Here is a 20,129-nt window from a genome sequence, read left to right as displayed (position 1 = left end):
CAACATCTGGCAGAGGGTAGGAACCCCACTGCCCATGTCCTTCCAGGTTGAGAAGGACCCATCCACTACCACCCTCTGGATGCGGCCCTCCAGCCAGTTGGCAACCCATTTGACTGTGTGGGTGTCTACGCCACAGCCCTCCAGTTTCTTAATGAGAACGGGGTGAGAGACAGTGTTGAAAGCCTTCCCGAAGTCCAGGAAGACTATGTCCACTGCTACCCCTGCATCTAATGATCTGGTGATCCGATCGTAAAAGGTCACCAGGTTGGTCTGACGGGACCTGCCACTGATGAACCCATGCTGGTTGCCCCTAAGCATGCAGTCCCCTGCTGGCCCCTCCTGGATGTGTGCCAGAATAGTTTTCTCGAACAGCTTGCCTAGGATTGAGGTAAGACTAACTGGCCTATAGTTTCCCAGGTCATCCCTCCTCCCTTTTTTGAAGATGGGATGTGGACAGCATGGAGAGGGTCCAGAGGAGGACCACTCGTATGATCAGGGGGCAGCAGGGCAGGCCCTACGAGGAGAGGCTACGGGACCTGAAACTGTTCAGCCTCCACAAGAGAGGGCTGAGGGGGGATCTTGTGGCCTGTTACAAACTAGTCAGAGGGGACCAGCAGGCATTGGGGAAGTCCCTGTTCCCCCGAACACCGCCAGGAGTGACCAGGAATAACGGTCACAAGCTGGCAGAGGGTAGGTTTAGGCTAGATATCAGGAGGCGCTACTTCACGGTCAGGGCAGCTAGGGTCTGGAACCAACTTCCAAGAGAAGTGGTGCAGGCTCCTACCCTGGGGGGCTTTAAGAGGAGGTTAGACAAACACCTTGCTGGGGTCGTTTGACCCCAGTAATCTTTCCTGCCATGGCAGGGGGTCGGACTAGATGATCTACTCAGGTCCCTTCCAGCCCTAGAAACTATGAAACTATGACTTCCCTTACCAGGGCTGGTAGGATTTATGGAGCCAGATCTGCTGCATACAATAGTGGGCCATACCAGTGATAAAAAGGCCAGTTGCTGCAGAAGCTTTGTTTATTCAGCAATTCTGATCGGCACAGCAATAGGAAAGGATGCCAGTTTAGGCCAGGCTTTAGCTCTAACGCCTTCCACTTCCAATTCAGATCCAAAAAAAGTGTGGAAAAAGATCAGATAGTCCATCTTCATGACCATAAGAGAACAGGACATGGTCACAGCCAGACAGGCAGCTTTTGCACCTAGCAGACAGGCAAGGAGTCTCCTCTGGCCTAGAGGGCTAGCTAACAGAAAATAACACATCCCAAACATTTGCACAGGTAACAGCTTGCATTATGCTGGCTCCCAGGCACAGGCTTTGGTGGATTTTGGTGGATTTAATGAGCTTGTCTCTTGGGCTTGACCTAGTGGCTGGTGATTTTTCTTGGAGAACAACTGCAGCTTTCACGGTTCACAGGGACAGGCCATCTTAAGCCCTCTCTGCTGCAACTCATTCAGAGCCAGTTACACCCTGTTTGTGCTGAACTTTTATTGCAGCCACCTTCCGTCTTCTGATGTGTTGCTGGTGCTGAGGGAAAATGTGTCCTAGATTATCACTGCCTCCCACTTCAGATGGCCTCCCCAGGGGCTTTTTATTTTCTTTCCTCACTGTTGCATGCAGGGTAACTGTGACTTCCAGGCTGATTAGTACAGCTCACTGAGTGGAAGCACAGAGGCACATTCAAACCCCATCGACTCGTCTGTCTTGGTGGCTTGATTTGCTGAGTTTTGTGACAGGTTTTCCTGTTCGCAGCATTCCTGCCAGATTGATATCATAAAACTTAAACTTGCAAGACATCCGGAGATTGGAGAAAAGTGAAAGACTGATTAATTTTGAATAATGGCAAAAAAATTCTCTGTCCTCCTTTTCCCTCATTATAAAGGACAACTGCTCATTTTCCATCCAGATTTGCTTCCATCCCACGTTTACCTGCTGTGCTCTCACTTTGGCGGTTGTTAATTACGTGCATCAGGAGGGCTGCGTCATGGAAAAAGACAAGTTCCTGTTCTCTTGCTTTTTGTGACCATCACAGTGGGTCGTAGCCCAACTTGTGTGCCACTGAAGATCAAACATAAGATATGTCCGCTCTTCCCTGTCCCATGCACTTTGTAACAAGCCAGTTGTTGCAAAAGTCAAACGCATCACTTAGACAAATGATGGGTACTTCCAGTGGAGGTTTGAAGGAGAACAGCTAGCCAAAACCCAGGCCTCATTCAACTGAGCTAAACTTCCTTACCTCAGTAATAGATCCTTTATTCTCCATGTATGGGCTACCAAAAGCTATTAGGAGTCATCTATTAGTCACATTCAGTGGAACTGCAGTTGTGGACAGACCCTTTAGTATATGAACCAGTTTGAGGACCCATTTAGGTTAAACTCAGGGGTTCTCCTTTGAGACTGTGATGGAGATCTGCTAGTTTTTGGAACAGTTTATCTTAAGCCTGTCTTTGATTTTCTGTAGCGAGTTGAAAATGGTACTGGATACTTTGTGAATTTATAAGATTTTTTTCCCCTGCACCTCCATCCCTGGCTTCCCCAGCCATGACTTGTACTGAAATAATAATATTTATAATGCTTCCTATTGGACAGGTTAGTAAGAACGAGACCAGGGCCACCTGAGGATAAGGACAAGGAGGTCAAAGAGGCATTCGAGGCCCTGCTTCTGAGCCTTCCCACTTCCCCGTCTCCTTGATATTCTCTGTATTTGCTTCACATTTGAAACATCCTTGCTCCATGTTCCAGTGATGAAAGTGGCTGTGAAGCCTGGATTGAGGCTGAGAAATCTGTCTCCCAGTAATACTTTCATCCTCTTTCAGCTAGCTGAGAGAGAGCTATTTTTTTCTACTGTGCAAGCAATGAGTGGGAAGCAGAAAGAGCAGCAGTAGACCTAGCTGAGAAGGATTGATCAAGCTAGATCTTGGCCCTTTCCATGGTAAATGTTGGCTGTTAGCAACAGCTGGTGCGTCAGCCAGCAAGGCTTCTACTGCCCTTCAAGTAGCCTTGTCAGGAAGGAATTGGGCTTCCTCACACACACAGCGTAACACAGACAGACTCCAGCTAGACAGCCAGATGAAGCTGGATAGCATTGGGCTGTCTGAGAATTTCACAGAGAATAGAGGAGCACTCGGAGCAGAATTGCAGCAGTGTGCTCTGTCATCTTCACCATCAAATTGCACTCCTTCCTCCTGCTCCCTTGAAGCTTTCAGTTAACTAGCTGGAAGGCTTAAGTGTCTGAGTCACTTATTTGTGTTCTCACCAAATTGCCTTTGTGGTTGAGAAAAGGAGACCCTGATAAATAACACTTGTTCACTTGGCACATCTGCCTCTCATGTCTTTTGAGCCCTAGCAGTTTATTGGTGGCAGTGCTACTTGACAATTGGTAATATAACAGGGACAGGACAGCTATGGGGCCAAACAGCTGTTGCAAAAAGCCCTGAATGCAGTGGTACTAAGACTCTGCTGTGTAATGGGGAGTGTGAAGTATGAAGAACCTATGCAAGGAGATAGTGTATGGTAAAGCTGAACTCTCTAGCAAATACATTCTCTTCAGGATGACGAGCGGTGGGGTAGCCTGGGTGGAGGGAGGTGCAGGGGCAGAGGTAGCAGAGTCAGTGCCCTGAGGATCCATCACTGTGCAGCAGCAAACGTAGAAACTCCCCATGGCCAGGGATAGTGGTATGCCCTTCCCACCTCCCAAATACTGTGCAGCTTCCCTATGCTAAACCCTTTTAATGAGCTGATCTATCCCTTTAGCTGCCAGTGCAACTCCGGGCACCAGCCTGAAGCAGGTACTCAAGACACATAAATCTGCTGCTCCCGGTATTTGCTGGTCTCCCTTCAATTTGCTAAGATCTTTCTGATAACAAGGTACCAAAACAATATTCCAGCCACAGTCAGACCCAAGTCATCTAGTGACGAATGTATACCTTTCCTGCTCTGTATCACAACGAATTTAGTACAGGCAGCTTAAAATTGCATTGGCCTGTTTGTGTCTCATTATCACTCCTAGATTTCACTGAGCCTCGCCGCCTCCTGGACCTCTCCTTCCAATTGTATATGGGCCTCTGATTATTTTTCCCTATGTTAATTTTTTCCTAGCAAAATTTTGCTCTCTTCTATGCTTGGATATCTAACCTCTCAGCAGCTGTTCAGTTCATACATTGAACACACTAATCTTCTCCCCTCCTTTTCCCCAGCCTCTGTCTCTTGCATGCTGCAATAAATAATTCAGGCGCGCCGGAGCCTGCCTTTGTTCTTTTCATGGAGGAGCTTTAGTGAGCAACAGCAAAGGTTGGCAACTTTGAGGTGGCAGGGCCATGGCTGACATGCTGGGCCTTGTGAAGGTTGGAACAGCAGGGGTGTCTGTTCTCTCACCGCTGTCTCCCTGACCTGCCATTTTAGTCTCTCAGAGGTCTGCAGCATTGTGGGGTGGGTGCATGGGCCACTGCCTGAATTATTCAGCCTCTGAGAGATTTCAAAGTGTCACTGGCCCTGTTTTAAGTGATGCTTCCCCATTAAAAATAGATCCATGTGGCGCTAAACAAGCCTACAATCAAAGGGAAGACAGAGTGTGGTTAACCCTGCTCTGGCTGTGAGCCTCACTGCTGTGTTTGAAGTTCCCAGCCTTTTCTTCCACTGCCTTTTCCTGCCTCTTTCCCTTGTCTCTCAGCCACTCTTTTCCCCCTGTTCCTGAACTCAATCTTGTGGCATGCTGAGCATTCGCAGCACCCAGAGTAGTCAGCGGAGTTGGAGACATTGGCAAGTAACTGGCATTTTGTTAGCAAATGCCATCTGTACTGGAGGATGCTAGGCACTCTGCAGGCTTAGTCTCCTGTCTTCCAAGTATTCTTTCCTTCTCATTGTCCTCTTCCTCATCTCTTCCATCTTCCTCCTTTCCACTGTTGCTCTCTTTCCACTTCCTCTCTCTTTCCCTATCAGTTTCTCCTACGGCATTCTTTGCGTTGTGTCTCTTTTAGACCAAGTTAGCAGGTGATAAAATGGCTGTTTAAAGTCACCAAGGGTTGGTGTCCATATGTATTTTAGCTGTATAAACAGTAAGAATCACAAAGATGCCGATTTTTGCTGCAGCTGGGAGGCAACTGCATGTTATAAAGGATTTACTGTGTTCCAAGAAGGCATAAGACTTGGATATGAACCTGCAGAATAAATTCTTCCCCTAAAGCAAGAATCTGCTTTTCATAAACACTAAGATGCGACTGCAGTCATGGAGTGAGGCTTAAGAAAGTTAACAGGATCAGCTTCCAGGTGAAATGAGCTGCGAGAGATTTGAAGGACTTTCTAGCCAAGTTTCGCAGAAATGTGCAGGAGAAAGGAGGGAGCTAGGTTGGTGAACAAAGGCCAGATTGGCATCCCAGGCCTTGATGAGCAGGCTGACAGGAGCAGCATAAAGCCAGTATTGTCATCAGTGGAGAATTACCTTAGAAGAAGCAGTTTGAACGGAGAGGCTGGAGAGGCTGAGTTCAACAGGGAGCAGCATCAGGCACAAGCATCCCTTGGGTTGGTGCGGTTGGTTGCAATGGAGGGACATATGGACAGCAGTGTCTTGAGCTGCTGGCCAAGCCATGCAGTTGTGCTGATGATCTTAGACAGGGTGACGCATCCCAGCCCTCAATGGCTTTCTGCATCACAAATGAGGTGGTCCCAAAATGAAGTGGAAGTGTGAGCAAAATTTGCTGCTGCTCTAGTCCCACCTTGCAGGGTGAGCCAGATGAGTTTTGGGGAATCAGCTCCTGCCCCATTTGGGCCATCAGATTCAGCCCCTTGTGTTCACAGGCAATTATTTACCTAAGGAATCTCCAGAATTGCCCCTTCAAACTAGTATTTGTGGCTATTGCCTTGATGTGGAAGATACCTTCATTCTCAGGCCTTGGGGAAAGGGGTGAAGTTAACCCTGAGAAGAGAATTAGTTAGGACACTCCCAATATAATGACTGGGTCCTACATGTTTCTCACTGCCCAAATAAACCATGTGGGAGTCCATCAGGATTTTTTTGCATGCTAACTTTTGCGATATCAGTTGCCAGGATCTATGTTTTAATCTAGGTTTATACTGACAAACAGAAAATATCTAATATCTACCTTGGGTACATCCATCTCTGTGTCCACATTGTACTTACTAAATATTTCAGATGCCCCTATTCCAAAACACTCTATGTCTTTGTAAAACCTAAGTTGGTTCCTTTAGGGAAAAGTTTCTGGGTTGTTCTCAAGTCCTGTTCTGGAATACGCCAGGGATGTCATGTTTATCCCTTCTAAGGTAGGAAGGAAAATGTTGCCCTTACAATCTTCAAGCACCTACACTGAATACCTTCAAGAGCAAATTGGATGCTTATCTTGCTGGGATCCTATGATCCCAGATGACTTCCTGCCCTCTGGGTGGGGGGCTGGACTCAATGATCTTCCGAGGTCCCTTCCAGCCCCAATGTCTATGAAATCTATGAAAAAAATCTTAGTGGACACATCTACACAAGATGCTATTCCACAGTGGGTACTGCACATTTATTTAGTACTTATATTAGCAATACTAAATAAATATGCAGTAACTGGAGTTACTACACAGTGGCACTGGCAAACGTCTTTTTGGTGATGGTACTTTGCAGTAGCCTAATAATACTGCTCAGTAGCACTGTCCAGACTGTAGCATGCTACTGTGGAGTATTTTTCAGCTACTGTGCAGTCAGCATCCCATGTATGTGCACCCACGATCATGTAATTATTCAAAGCTCCTGCCAGCATCTTTTTAATTGCTCTTGGTCCTTCAGTGAAAATGCATTTGATACAGCTTTCCTCCCTTTTCCTTATATCATAGGGACTTTCTAGCTCTTCCTCCTGCCACTCCTACTGCACCAGTTGTAATTATTTTTCTGTTCCATGCTTCTTCCTGGACATGACAGGAAGCAGAAGTGTCATAATATCACAAAAAGGCTCATTCTTGAAGGCTTTCTAGCTCAGTTTTGCAATTCCTGAAACTTCCGGAGAAGATTACCAGAAGCATTAAGCATCAGAAGGTCTCCTGTGAGGCAAACTTTCTAAGGTTCCCTTATCACTGGTCACAGTAGGAGTGGCTAAAAGCTAAGTGTGTCTCCGATCCACCAGAATTTGGGGATGTTTCTCACTGAACTGTTCTGCTTCCTCTCATCTCAGATGATCTTTTCTGTTCCATGCATTTCCCACATGTAGGGAAGATGAAAGGGAAAGTCAGCGCCTGCAAAAACCATACTTCAAAAGTTGGTCACTGTGAAGTGAGGAGCAAACCCAGCTACATAACAAACTACTGCTATTGCCTTGTATTACTCCACTGCAGAGTATGCATGTCCAGTATGGGAACGGTCAGTTCATGTGAAGAAATAGACCCAGATCTAAATGACAGTTGTTGTGAAATAACAGGGTGCCTCAAGCCAACACCAAAGGATAACCTATACTTACTGGCTGACATTGCACCCCCTGATCTCAGAAGAAAGGTAGTAAGCTGAAGAGGAAGATCACAACAGATGGAAGACCCCAGGAAGACTCTGTAGTCGCACAGAAGTAACTAAATGGCTTAAAATGCAAAAGAGTTATATGATCAGTGTTGCACCATTGGATTTGATGGCTGACAGGTCATGACTGAGGTTATGGAAGGAAAGGTTATGCGCAATTAGGTGTTCTTAAATGGACCAGGAACCTCATGAAGACCTGCCAAGAGGGGCAGATGTCGATTGACCCATATGATGATGACGGTGCACACAAACCAGAAGATAAAAACAAACATGATCAAATGGGGCTACTATAATGATATGAATATATGCAAGTGTGGTGAAGTGCACACTATGGAGCACATGTTCATTTGCTGACTCCTTGGTGAGACCTGTATGAAGGATGACCTCAGTGCAGCAATGAAAAGAGCCATCGCTTGTGCACGATTCTGGAAAAAACATCTAGGTTATGATGAGGACAGGAGCAGAAGAAGAACTTCCCACAAATGATGACTGCCTTTCTCTCACTTTTCAGTCCTCAGTTTTCCTGCCAGCTGAGGCAACTTACCATGAGATTGTCTGGTACCACTCTGTTAAGCTGTGCCCGACCACCTGGTGCTGTAATAGATTAATTGCCACATCTGTTCTCCCTTCTGATTACGGGACTCGCATCCCCAGGAGCCAAAGTCCACCTCTTTTTATCAGCCCGGATGACTCTTCAGATGTCATTCTCTCAATGCTGCTGAACAACACAGGTTGTTTAACATGCTACTGTTCAGTAGCAATTTTGTTCTTGGGCACTGTCCTACTTTCAGCAACAATTGCTTCCAAATTTAGCCACTGCAGAGCTCATCCTTCTCTCTTGGCCTACTTTATTTTCCCACCTGGAAAATTCAGTTTGGCCAGTGACTAACTCAGATGAAATATCTGCTTGGTTTCCCAGTTCTGGTGGGAAGGGTGACTCTTCCAGGAGCTGTATTTATTGAGTTTATGCCATTGGAAGGATTATGTTTTTTCCTGCAGGACTGTTTCCCATCAACTTCCACATACTGCAAAATCCACGTAGCCCTTCATTACTCCCCTGCTCTTGTGAAGTGCCTTGAGCCATAGGGCTTTAGACTAGAACTGTCTTTAACATGGGTTCTTTTTTTTTGTCCAAACGGAAGGGGCCTTTGCAGGCTGCTAACTCACTGCTGTGGATAGTGGGTGGTGATGAAGCTCCTCTGCTAGATCTACGTTTCATTTCCCTCTTTCTCTTGGCTTGCTTTCTGAGCCCTGTTTTAAATTCAATGGCCTATCGCTGTAGTTCTATTTTAGGAGTCATGTTCTGATAAGTTATGTGCGGCACAGCAATATGCTTCTGAATAAGAAGTTAATTATATATCATAATAATTAAAAAATAAGCAGTTCATTTATAGCACCTTTCATTTGGGATGGGTCAGAATTAATGTCCCCGTTTTACTGATGGGGGGGGAATGACACTTGGGGAGGTTGACTGACTTAGCTAAGATCACACAGGAAACCAGTAGGAGCATAGCCTGAGTGTATGTCTCCATGGCAACAGTGGCACGCTCCAGCTGGGTCACTCCCAAGTATGCTTCCTCCCTCTATTCCTGCTTGCATGCTCCAAATGTGGAAATACCTGGGTGCAGATGCTCTAGAGGCTGACTGCTCTTTTCTCTCTCTTCCAAGCATTGCATAAGATAGGCTTCTACCTTCCCTTCCCCCAGTATACCTGCCTGCCTGCTTAGGAGCACACGGAGATAGGAATCAGTGACTGCTTATCGTTGCAAATATGGAACTGCAAAGATGCGCAACCCCAGAATGTGAACATTGTTGGGTTGAGTATGTGAGAAAGGAAGAGATGCTGTCTGGGGGTGAAATCCTTGAAGCCACTGGGTGTTAAAGCATTCAATGGGTCTCTTGTACTTGCTGGCACTGCATTTGTGGCAGCAGGTAAACAAGTTTAAGCAAAATGAATTCTGATGAATTGTGTTTATATTTTCATCTATACTCCAGCATTCACATACGTAATCAGTAGGCTGCATGTATACTGATGGTGCCTCTGTTGAACATGAAGGGGCTTATTTGCCTTGATGAAGTGGGATATGCTGGGAGAAAACTGGAAAGGCTATTGCATTATATGAGAGCAATCCACTTCTAAAGCTGCCAAGCTACACTGGTGCTACTGACTTAGATCCACTGAATTCAAGTAGCGTTTATACCTAATAAGGAAAAGTAATTTTCTTATGAAAAATATCAGCTTTTTTATAAGTGTAAAGTAATGTAACAATATGTGATATTTTATTTTGTCTCCTTGCACCAATCAGAGCCTGTCTCTGGTGCTAGTACATTGTATATAACAGCTGGTGTACAGTGGTGCTAGTACAGTGTATACAATGGTAGAAATAAGAGAAATTTGGAAAAGAGGTATGAAGACTGGAGAAACTGTAGGTATTCTAGTCCCAGCTCTACTTTCCTATGATCTCTGGGAAGGCACTTCACAATGATGCTAGATCATCCCCAACTAAATCAACCCAATCAAGTGTGTGTCTATCCTGCGCTTGAAAACTTCCAAGGATGGAGATTCCTCAGTTTCTCTAGGTAGCCTCTTCCAATGCTTGATCACCCTCGTAGTCAAAAGGTTCCTCCTAATCTTCACCTTAAATGTTCCCTTACTGCAGCTTGAGGCTATTGGTCCTACTCCTGTCTGCCATGGCCAAACAGAAATCCATCTCCATCCTCTCTATAATTGCCCTTCAGGTATTTGAAGAATGTTATCAAATCCCCCTCAATTTTGCATCTCCAAAGTAAATAGCCCTGGTACTTTCAGCCCTTCGTCATAAGTCTTGCCTCCAGGCCCCAAATCATTTTTGTTGCTTTATTCTGGACTGCTTCCAAACTATCCACATCCTTCTTGAGGTGTGGGACCCAAAACTGGACACAGTACTCCAGGTGAGGCCTCACCAGCACTGAACAGAGCGGAAGAGTCACCTCCCCAGGTTGCAAGTGGCACTTCTCTAAGTGTTGCCTTTTTTTTTTTTTTTTGCAACAAGAGCGCACTGTTGGCTCATATTCAGCTTATAGTAGTGTACTGCAGGGACGGGCAATTATTTTTGGTGGAGGACCTCTTACTGAGTTTAGGCAAGCCATTGAGGGCCTCATTACAGGCAGCCAGGGCAGATAAATATTAATTTTCTAAATTTTTTAGGGGCCCCGCAGGCCGGATAGAATGGCTTGGTGGGCCACATCTGGCCCACACGCCACATTTTGCTCACCCCTGGTCTACTGTAACCCCCAGGACCTTGTTTTCAGTACAGCAGCCCAGCCAGTCATTCCCCAGTCTGTATTTGTCCATGCAATTATCCCGTCTGAAGTGCAGGACTTTACCCTTGTTCTTCTTGAATCTTATCTGATTGATTGTGAACCATTCCTCCAGTCTATCTAGGTCATTCTGGATCCTAGCTCTACTCTGTGGGGTATCTGCAACTCCACCCAACTTGGTATCATTTGCAAATTTGACACTTGATCCCATCATCCAAATCATTAATGAAGATATTAAACAATACTGGACCTAGGGCAGGCCGTTGGGGAACCCCACTTGATACCTTCTCTCAACTAGACACTGAGCAATTGTTGACTACTTGTTGAGTACAGTGATCCAATCGGTTATGCGGTACTTTAATCTAGTTTGTATTTTCTTAGCTTGTTAATAAGAATGTTGTGAGAGACAGTGTCAAAAACCTTGCCAAAGTCGAGGTATATCACATCCACTGCTCTCCCCCCATCCACAGAGCCAGTCACCTTATGATAGAATAAAATCAGGTTGGTCAAGCATGACTTTCTCTGGTTGAATCTGTGCTGGCTATTCCTGATCACCTTGTTCTCTAGGTGCTTCCAGTAGATTCCTTGAGGACCTGGCCCACGGTCTTTTTAGGTATAGAGGTCAGACTGACTAATCTATGGTTTCCTGGGTGGTTCTCTTCAGGACAAGCTAGAGAGTTGTTGCTGGAGAACTGCAGTCCATACCGATTTCATTCTTTGGACAAAAACAGTGTTTCCATCTCCAGTTCATCTTCCTGCATCAGAAGTATAAAATTTATAATATAAGAAAGCGAGGGAAAGTTTTCCCTCCCAAGTTTAGAATCTAAGTAAGAAGGGCAGCCAGCGTCAAGGAACAAGAGGCCTGGATGGGTAGTTGGTCTGACTCTTGGGTGAGGCAGTGCTGTGGCATTATAATCTTAAGAAGAAATTTATTTTTTCTTTGGTTGCTCCTGGCAAGGGTCACTATAACTTTGTGTCTGCAGGGCCTGAGTCAGTGATATGTGCAGCTTCCTCTGTCAGGCACTGTTGGCTGGAGCTTGTAACAAGGTCAAACTTGATGACCTTTAAGCAGGATGTCAGTCTATCTGGTTTGGTTCTTTAAAATTTTTACATCCTAGCACAGTTTCTGCTTCATTTTATTACAAGGTCTCTCCAGGTCGATAAGGCAGGAGTATATTTAACCTTAATTAGAATTTGTTCTTAATTCCTTTGGGTCAGATTGTGTTGCATATGCAAGGAGCCTCTTCATCTAGGGTCTGGGGAGGCAGGGCTATAGTTCACTTATGTGCTTCCTGCCTGCTGTGTATTGTGACTGCACACTCATGCTGTACGGTATGGAAATACAATTCTTCATGGAGTTCTTCCCCCAGTGGCATTGCCTGACACCTATGTCTGGCACAGTCTATCCCTATATCATTTGCATTGCAACACTGTAGAGTAGCAAGCGTAGCCCAGCTGTACCTCCATGCATGGTAGTTTTATATGCATGTTGTCACTTGGTCCTGTCAGATCTCATTCCTCCACTCTCAGAGAGAAATCAAATCTGAGTGGAGGGCTTGTGGCCCAGACCAACAGGCGCTGAACCAGAAAGGAGAACATTGAAAAAGAAAGAATAAAGAAAATCAGTGTCCAAGTTGACATGTGCAGGGTTTTGGATCACAAAACAGACAGATGCCGAATGCCAAAGCTGGTGCTTGGCGCATAGCGTGATACTTCTGCTTCTCTGCCCAAAGAGTAGGGTTACAAGTCATGTTGTCTGATGGGGAAAAGGAGACGGCAATCAGAAAACTGAGATGATGGGGCCAAAAGCAAGGGGCAGCTTCTTCACTGATGTGTCATGCTCTAGAGTCAAGCCCCCTCTACAGACCCTTCTTAACAGGCTAGACAGTTCCTCCAGATGAAACAGAAATGTCCATTTTGACAGGTGAAATGAAGATCATGGACATGATACGAAAGTGCCCCAGGCACCTGTAACCCCTTTCCCCCCACTCTTCCTGGCTTTAACTGTGGAGTATGTTTGAACATTATGTTTGGATGCTTCACATGGAAATACAGGAAAGAAAACAAGATTTAGCTGAAGGGCTGCAGGGACTGAACAAACTGAAGAATGACTGCTGGGGTGGGGAGAAGAGAACCATCTGTAGGCATTTGCATTGTGTGAAAACCAAGGCTCTGATTGTGATCTCCTTTACATCAGTTTTCATAAGTGTGTACTCCACTGGCTTCACTGATGTTATTTTGGATTTACCTCTGTTAGTGAGATGGAAATTTGGCCTCTGAACATAGGGAGGGACTGTGTTAGACTAATGTAAAACTCTGTGACAGAGCCAATGGTGGTCTGAAAATCAACAAAGAAAAATTCAGGTCGACTGTCAGAAGCTTTGTAGAAGTGAAGTTGAACAGGTTGCAGAATAACCCCATAGGGGAAGAGATGGATGCACCCGCCTCACGATAATTTAAAAGCAGGCTGAAAATATAATGTATAATCATTTTCTTGGCCAGAGGATGGATGAGATGGTTGACAAAATGGGTCTTTCTGTTGCTTGCATCTGTGATTTGGGTACTTCCTGTCAGCATCCTCTTTATGGACCTGCTTGGAGTAAGCTTTAAATGTTCATATATTCCTCTCCCATGTAACTAGCACACAGCAGGCCCTTCCTCTTTGACCATAGATGCAAAGTGCCTGTCATCACTCATGGTTCAAGTTCAACTTGCACTTGTGAAGCTCAGCACAAGCCTAAGAAAACCCATAGACTAAAAAGAAGCAATAGAGATAAGGATAAGGCTAGAGATAGCAAGTGGATACAGAGAGGCCTGCAGAGGAGTTGAAGGAAACAGTGAGTCAGTATTACATAGCATGATAGGCAGTGGTTTCAACATGCCAGCTGTGTAACCATTAAGTATTTTGTAAGCATCATGAGCTTTAAGCAAGGGTTTGAAGGGGTGCATTGACGGAGGAAGGGGTTGTTTGCCCTGGCCTTGTGTGATTCTCTTTCTCCCTCTTTCTGTCTCTCTAGTGAATTTGCCAAAGAGCGTGAGAGGGTGGAAAACCGCCGAGCCTTTCTGAAGCTCCGTAGGCAGCAGCAGATTGAACGAGAGCTAAATGGGTACTTGGAATGGATCTTTAAGGCAGGTAAGAAGAGAGCTCTCTTCCTGGTTTGTCTCAGCATGTTTTATCGTTTATGCCACCTTGCGATGGTAATATTATGTCCAAGAATTAGAGCTCAGTGGTGGTGATAGTAATGCATAGTTTGTATGTAATACTTTTCATCAAGAAATTTCAAAGTACTTTACAAAGGACGCCCGTATTATCCCAGTTTACAGGTGGGGATATTTGACCATAGCAAAATAACATAACTTGTCCAGTGTTTGCCAACAGACTAGTGGCACACCTGGGAAAAAACTCCAGGTTCTTACACTGCCAACCCTTACTGAAATCCATGCTGACACATGGGGCATGCTGTCTTACCAGTGCCCTATGGTGCAACCATAAAATAGGTCAGAAATTGTCTGCTGAAAATGAGCAGCCACATATCCAAAATAGGCAAGTGAATGCAGCCTCATACTTTGTGCACTTGTATATACCTGTGAACTTGTGTTCACAATTTAATGTCCGTGTTGAACATGCACAGTTTAGGACCTGTGGTTGAAAAAAACAGCCTTCCAGATCTCCAGTTGTTTCCTTTCCCTTTTTTATTGGATTTCTCTGCCCTTCTACAAGCCCATCAGTCATAGCTCTGCCCCTCTATGAATTTCTCTGTGGGCTTTCACATGTCCTGGGATTTGAAAAGGAATTTGCAGTAATCAAGACATGATTTGACAGCGACTTGGATGGGAATTTGGATAGCTAGAGCTTTGAAATGTTAAATAGGAAGAAGCAACATCAGTTAATATATGTCCACCGAACCCATTATTTCACATAATACAATGTAAAGGGAAAATCAGAAGCAAATTGCATTGACCAACCTTTATTGAATGCAACTGCTCAACAGGAACTGTCCTCAATTAGTTAACCACATTTTATCTCCCTTTAATTCTGTGGTTCCCTAGCTTTCAAGAAAGGCATCATTCACATTATTTTCCACTTAGGAATTGTGTCTTAATTATTTAGAAATTTTTACTATTCCAAATTCAAATTAATGAAAGACTTACCTAATAGCTAGAGCAAAGGATGCCTTGGTTTTAATCTTGACTTTTGTCACTATCTTGTTTTAGGGCCATGTCACACGGGACACGTAGCACACGTTAAATGTACTTGAAGCACCGGTGTCTGTGTGTTCAAGCAGGATAACATGTGCTAAATGATCTCCTATCATGCTGTATTGTAGCAAAACGATGCCTTTTTGAGTGAGAATTATCTCCAGTTCATATTAAGAAACATGCATTGAGCTCATGTTGGACTGCTCCAAAGAGATAATTGTGGTCCTGGAGCTGGGACCTACAATTCACTGACTGTGATTATCAGCTCTAAGACTGCATGGGAGTCGTGAACTGGCTCCAGTGCAGTCCTGGGGCTGAGATGTGCCATCAAATGATTTTCAGCCTCAGCCCCAGCACCTCACCACAGATGGTTCAAGATTCTGGTGCGGTGCAGGGGCTGGGACTGACAATCATCTAATTGTCAGATGAGCCCCAGCCCAGCACTAGAGCTGGTACATGATTCTGGTGCTGAGTGAGGGCTGAGACTAACAGTCCTTGATCGTAATAAGCATTACTGTGTGACTGCTCTGAACATATTCTTACTTTTACTACAAAACACAGTAATGCTTATTACAGTCTCAAATAAAACGCGTGCTAAGTGTCCCATACAGTTAAGCCTTAAGGATAACAGTGCTTCCTCTAGGGCTATACAAAGCTTAGGTCCCTGACTCGATTCACCGGAGATTTGGCCCAATTCAGTGGCCTAATCTCTGAATCCGAATCAGAGGACCCTTTAATCTCTCTGAATTGAGCCAGAACACTCGGTGGCCAAATCTCCAAATCCAAATCGAATCAGAGGACACTTTAATCTTTCCGAATTGAAGCAGAACCCTCCGAACTGATTTGGAGAGATTTGGAAGATTCAGCAATTCGGACATAGACACATCTTTAAATGTTTTTTCTATATACCTCTAGGTAGCAGGCGGCTCATGAATGCTTCGATGCTGGGGCGAATGGAGTGTCCCACAGGAGCGTGGGGGGCTCCCCAGTGTGCTTGGCAGCAGACCCAGAAGTGGACCAGAAGCACTTCCAGTCCACTTCTGGGTCTTCCGGGAAGCATGCAGCAGGGTCCTCCCGCACCCTCCCGGCTTGGCGACTAGTGCCTCCTGGGTCTGGGGTGGCATCCAGGGTCCCCCGCAGCCGATTACTGAGCTGAGGGAGTGCAGGGTGGGCCCCCCAGCACACCCTTGGGGACCTGGAGGTGGACCAGAAGTACTTCTGGGTTCGCTGCCAAGCATATGGGGCCCCCCCCCCCCGGACTCCCATGAGATGTTCCATGCGCCCCAGCATCACAGCGATCATGAGCTGTGCCGCTACCCCAAGGTATGTAGAAAAAACATTTAAAGCTGCATCTATGTCTGAATCAGCCTTGAATCTTCAGATTCGGATTCAGCCAAATTGAATCGGGGACAGTGATCTGAATCAACGAATTGAATCATTGTCCCTGATTTGGGCTGAATCCAAATCGAATAGTGCCCGCTTCGCACACCCCTATTTTAGCGCTCACTTTGCACACCCCTCTCTATCACACTATGATAGAGGGTAGCTCTGTACATACTGGTAAAGAGCTTTGACATGTTATACTGAAAAGTTCTCTGCGGGTATTGTTGGCGATTATTGTTTGAAAATGGAGATGCGTAAACTGCAAAACGTAGAATGAAATCCATTCCTATAACTTTGCATACCGCATCTTCCATCCCCCCAAGGGAATGTCTGACTGTTGCATCACTTTGCACTGAAATGCTGCAGGAGTGTGTGGTAGAAATTCTACAAAATGCTTATCTTTTTGTTTTATCTAATGACACAAGATCCAGAGGGACATTTAGAACTGCAAAACTGAAAGAAAGTAGCTGAATCAGGGAATAATAAAACAGCCCTACAAGGCAGTGTTGAAATACAATAACAGTATAATACCCTCTTCTTGTGCTGCCTGAAGTAAGCGGCAGACAACTCAGAAAAAAAACAGATTAATGAACGGGTATTGAAGTTTTGCCATTCACTTTACTGGGGCCAGATTTTCATGCGAGGAGTACATACGACAATAGGAATTGCCAGCCCGGATCATTCCAGTGTTTTTTCTAGTCCAGTAACTTGTATCCGATGTTAGCCAGAAAAAGCTGCTTCAGAGGAAGGCAAGCATGCCATAGTGGTCAGTCATGAGCTATACATCTCAAAAGGGCAGTTTCTTCTTAATGTCCCAGTGATGATATGTTATGCATCTTATTCATGAGACTTTGTATTCCAAGTGTGTATATATGTGTATATTTTGTTCTAATATAACAGCCAGTGTTCTCAATATTCATGTAAATGTCTGTATTTTAATTTTGCTGATCCTGTTGCCTGCAGTGATATCCTGAAGCAAAGAGTTGTACAGAACAGTTATGTATTGCATAAAATATTATTTACTTACATCAATTTTAAGGTTTGCATTTCAGTGTGGTTTTCTCTCTCCCTGTGTGAGAATATTAGTAGGAACACCTGATACCTCCCTTTTATACCATTCTTTATTTGGTATATTCCTACCACATTTAATCTGATTTGGCCTTCTTTTAAGTGGAAAATAGCCCAAGTATTTTCAGTCTCTCTCCTTCTATGAAAAACTCTCCAGGTTTCTAATAATTTTTATAGTATCCATCTCCAGCACTTCCTATTTTTTCTGAGATAGGTATGAAGCAGCAAACACAATTTCCCATGGAATAGCATAGTGGTATTATAATATTTTAACACTATATGTCATTTGATTTTTTCCTGCATATATTGTTTGTTTTGAGCTCTGCTGCCCATTGAATAGAGATTGTCATTGAACTGTCTGCAGTAATGACCAAGTCTCTTCCTCAAGGGCTACAGCTAATTTAGAGCCTAGCAAGTTGTCTGAATTGCTGAAATTATACCTTCCCATGTACAGTACCTTGCATGTGTCAATGATTAATTTCCTCTACCATTGTGGTGCTCATTCACTGAGCTGTGTTAGAGGTCTTTGAAGTTCCTCATAGCTTTCTCTATATTAACCTAAGTAATTTTATACCATCTCTAAATATTACCACGTTCCTGCTTGTCCTTTCCCCCAAATCATTGATAATTACATCAAATAGAGTTTTACCTACCATTTTGCATTAAACAGAATTTTGAGGAATCCTGTTATTAGCCTTGTGTCATATTGCAATTCAAGTGCTTTATCCCTCATAAAATGAAAGCAGTAAATCTTTGCTTTCTGTCCCTTGCCATTTTCTGACACCAAACAATACCTTATCTCTTATCCTGAACTAATTACTATCCTTAATAGACATTTGTGCATTAGAAAATTTAACTTCACAAATGTCTTGACTCCTCAGTAATTAACTTTTAGCCTAAATCTTTCAAGGTTTCCAGTTTTTTTGCATTTCATTTTCCTATGTTAAAATGAAGGAATTAAAGCAAAGAAATTATTGCAATCATTTTAAAAACTCTTAAGAGTTGCTGAAGTAAGTGCTTCAGCACTATTAAAAGGCTTCAAAGCTAACTGGTTGTTGCTGAGTCACTAAATAAGTGCAACTCCATCTGATGCAGAAGCAGACTTAACTGAACCTACTATAACTGAGGAGTCTGTAGCATAGGCAGAGGCACGTCTAGCCAAAGCATCAATAACACAATCATTTTAACTGGTGGCAACTACTTATGAAAGCCATGCATAATACAAGAAACCTTAAGGTTTTTAGGTGTAAAATTGAGGACTGTGTGCATGGTGGGGGAAAAAGGACTTTGGATCAGGACTTTGTGTTGGGATTTTAAGAGCTGCAGCCTTGGGGAAAATACCCTGCTCTACCTAGGGGTTATTCCTACAACAGCCTGTGGTGCAGCCACTGAGGGACTGATAAGAAAAATAGAGAGGTGGCATTCATGACATGTTACCCTGGCTGTCAGAGGCGGTTGCAGCCTGGCAACAGCATATAGGAGCTCTTGGGGAGATGCAGATATGGAGAAGACAGACTGATTCAAGGAAGCCATTATATATGTAAAGAGGCATTATGGAAGCAGAGTCTAAAGGTAGAAGTGACTGATGTTTAAGTATGAGCCTTCTCTCAAATGTTTTAAGTCTGAAGTGTCTAGTTTCAGGTCAGTAGAGTTACTTTAGGGTTATACCAATGTGAGAGGAGAACTGACATATAGATTAAGGCCAGAAGGAAACCTTTAATCAACTCATCTGACTTCTGTATTGCATAGGCCATAGAATGTAACCTAATGATTTGTGCGTCAAACCCGTAATCTCTGATTGGCTATCTCTTTTGGAAAAAGAGCTCAAATAGCAATTTGAAGCCTGAAGAATGACACTTATAAACTTAAATCTCTATAGAAGCATCAGCACTGCTGAAATGTAGGCACCTACGGGTACAAATGCCTGTACATTGCATTGGTTTATCCCTTAGCCTACAACCGCAAGTCTCTTAGCAAGTGTCACATCCTGAGTGTATTCAACAGAGAATTAAGTCTAGGTGGAAACCTGTAAATCTGTTGTGTTGGAATGTCTTCAGTCTCTCACTACAAGATGGGGAAGAGTATTTTTTTAATTATTATTTCTATTTTGGCCAGAAGAGAAAGCAGAAAAGAGTTGATTTTAAATTGTGCCCTATACAGAAATTTAGGAGGGGCATTGAGGAGAGACTGATGATGCAATCTATAAAAATGAAGTTGCCACTGTTTTGTCATTTAACTCCTGAAGTCAGTAGCACCTGTTAGGCTGTCACGGTGCATTAGTAAGGCAGAGCTAAAAACTAGAACGCTCTGTCTGGAAAGAGAAAAGCACTCATAAGCCCCCAAATATTCTTTTGAAGATGCTTTTCTTATCTTACATGAACACGCATCATTTGAAAACGTTTGGCTGTGGAGACTGAAAGTCTTACAATTCAGAGCAAATCGGGCTGCTTGCATTTTGCATTTTAATTCCTTTCAAGTCCATCGCCTTTTCACAGTGCTTCAGCATCAATTCCTGTGTGTGTTTCTTTTCTCCCATAGTAAGCAATCATAAGGAAGTTACATTTAACCTTCTCTTCTGGCTCATTGTTGCATGAACATCATACTTCTAGCATCATGAAATTTTTAAAACATCAGGACTCACTCTTTGTGAAATGCACACAGAGGAAACCATTTCT

General features: G+C 44.1%; 1 protein-coding gene across 2 annotated transcripts in view; it reads left to right on the top strand.

Annotated features, from left to right (window-relative positions):
- CACNA1B (calcium voltage-gated channel subunit alpha1 B) overlaps window positions 1-20,129 on the top strand; it is a 470,294-nt gene that overhangs the window by 245,660 nt on the left and 204,505 nt on the right. For both annotated transcript variants that reach the window (XM_090021362.1, XM_090021361.1), the window contains one exon: window positions 13,821-13,936. In XM_090021362.1, the coding sequence (XP_089877488.1) occupies window positions 13,821-13,936 (116 nt within the window). The remainder of the gene's footprint in view (window positions 1-13,820; window positions 13,937-20,129) is intronic.

Source organism: Crocodylus siamensis, chromosome 11 (assembly GCF_052110815.1).
Source record: "Crocodylus siamensis isolate JL-2025a chromosome 11, ASM5211081v1, whole genome shotgun sequence".
NCBI classification, from domain to species: Eukaryota; Metazoa; Chordata; order Crocodylia; family Crocodylidae; genus Crocodylus; species Crocodylus siamensis.
This window is presented reverse-complemented; position numbering and strand designations above follow the sequence as displayed.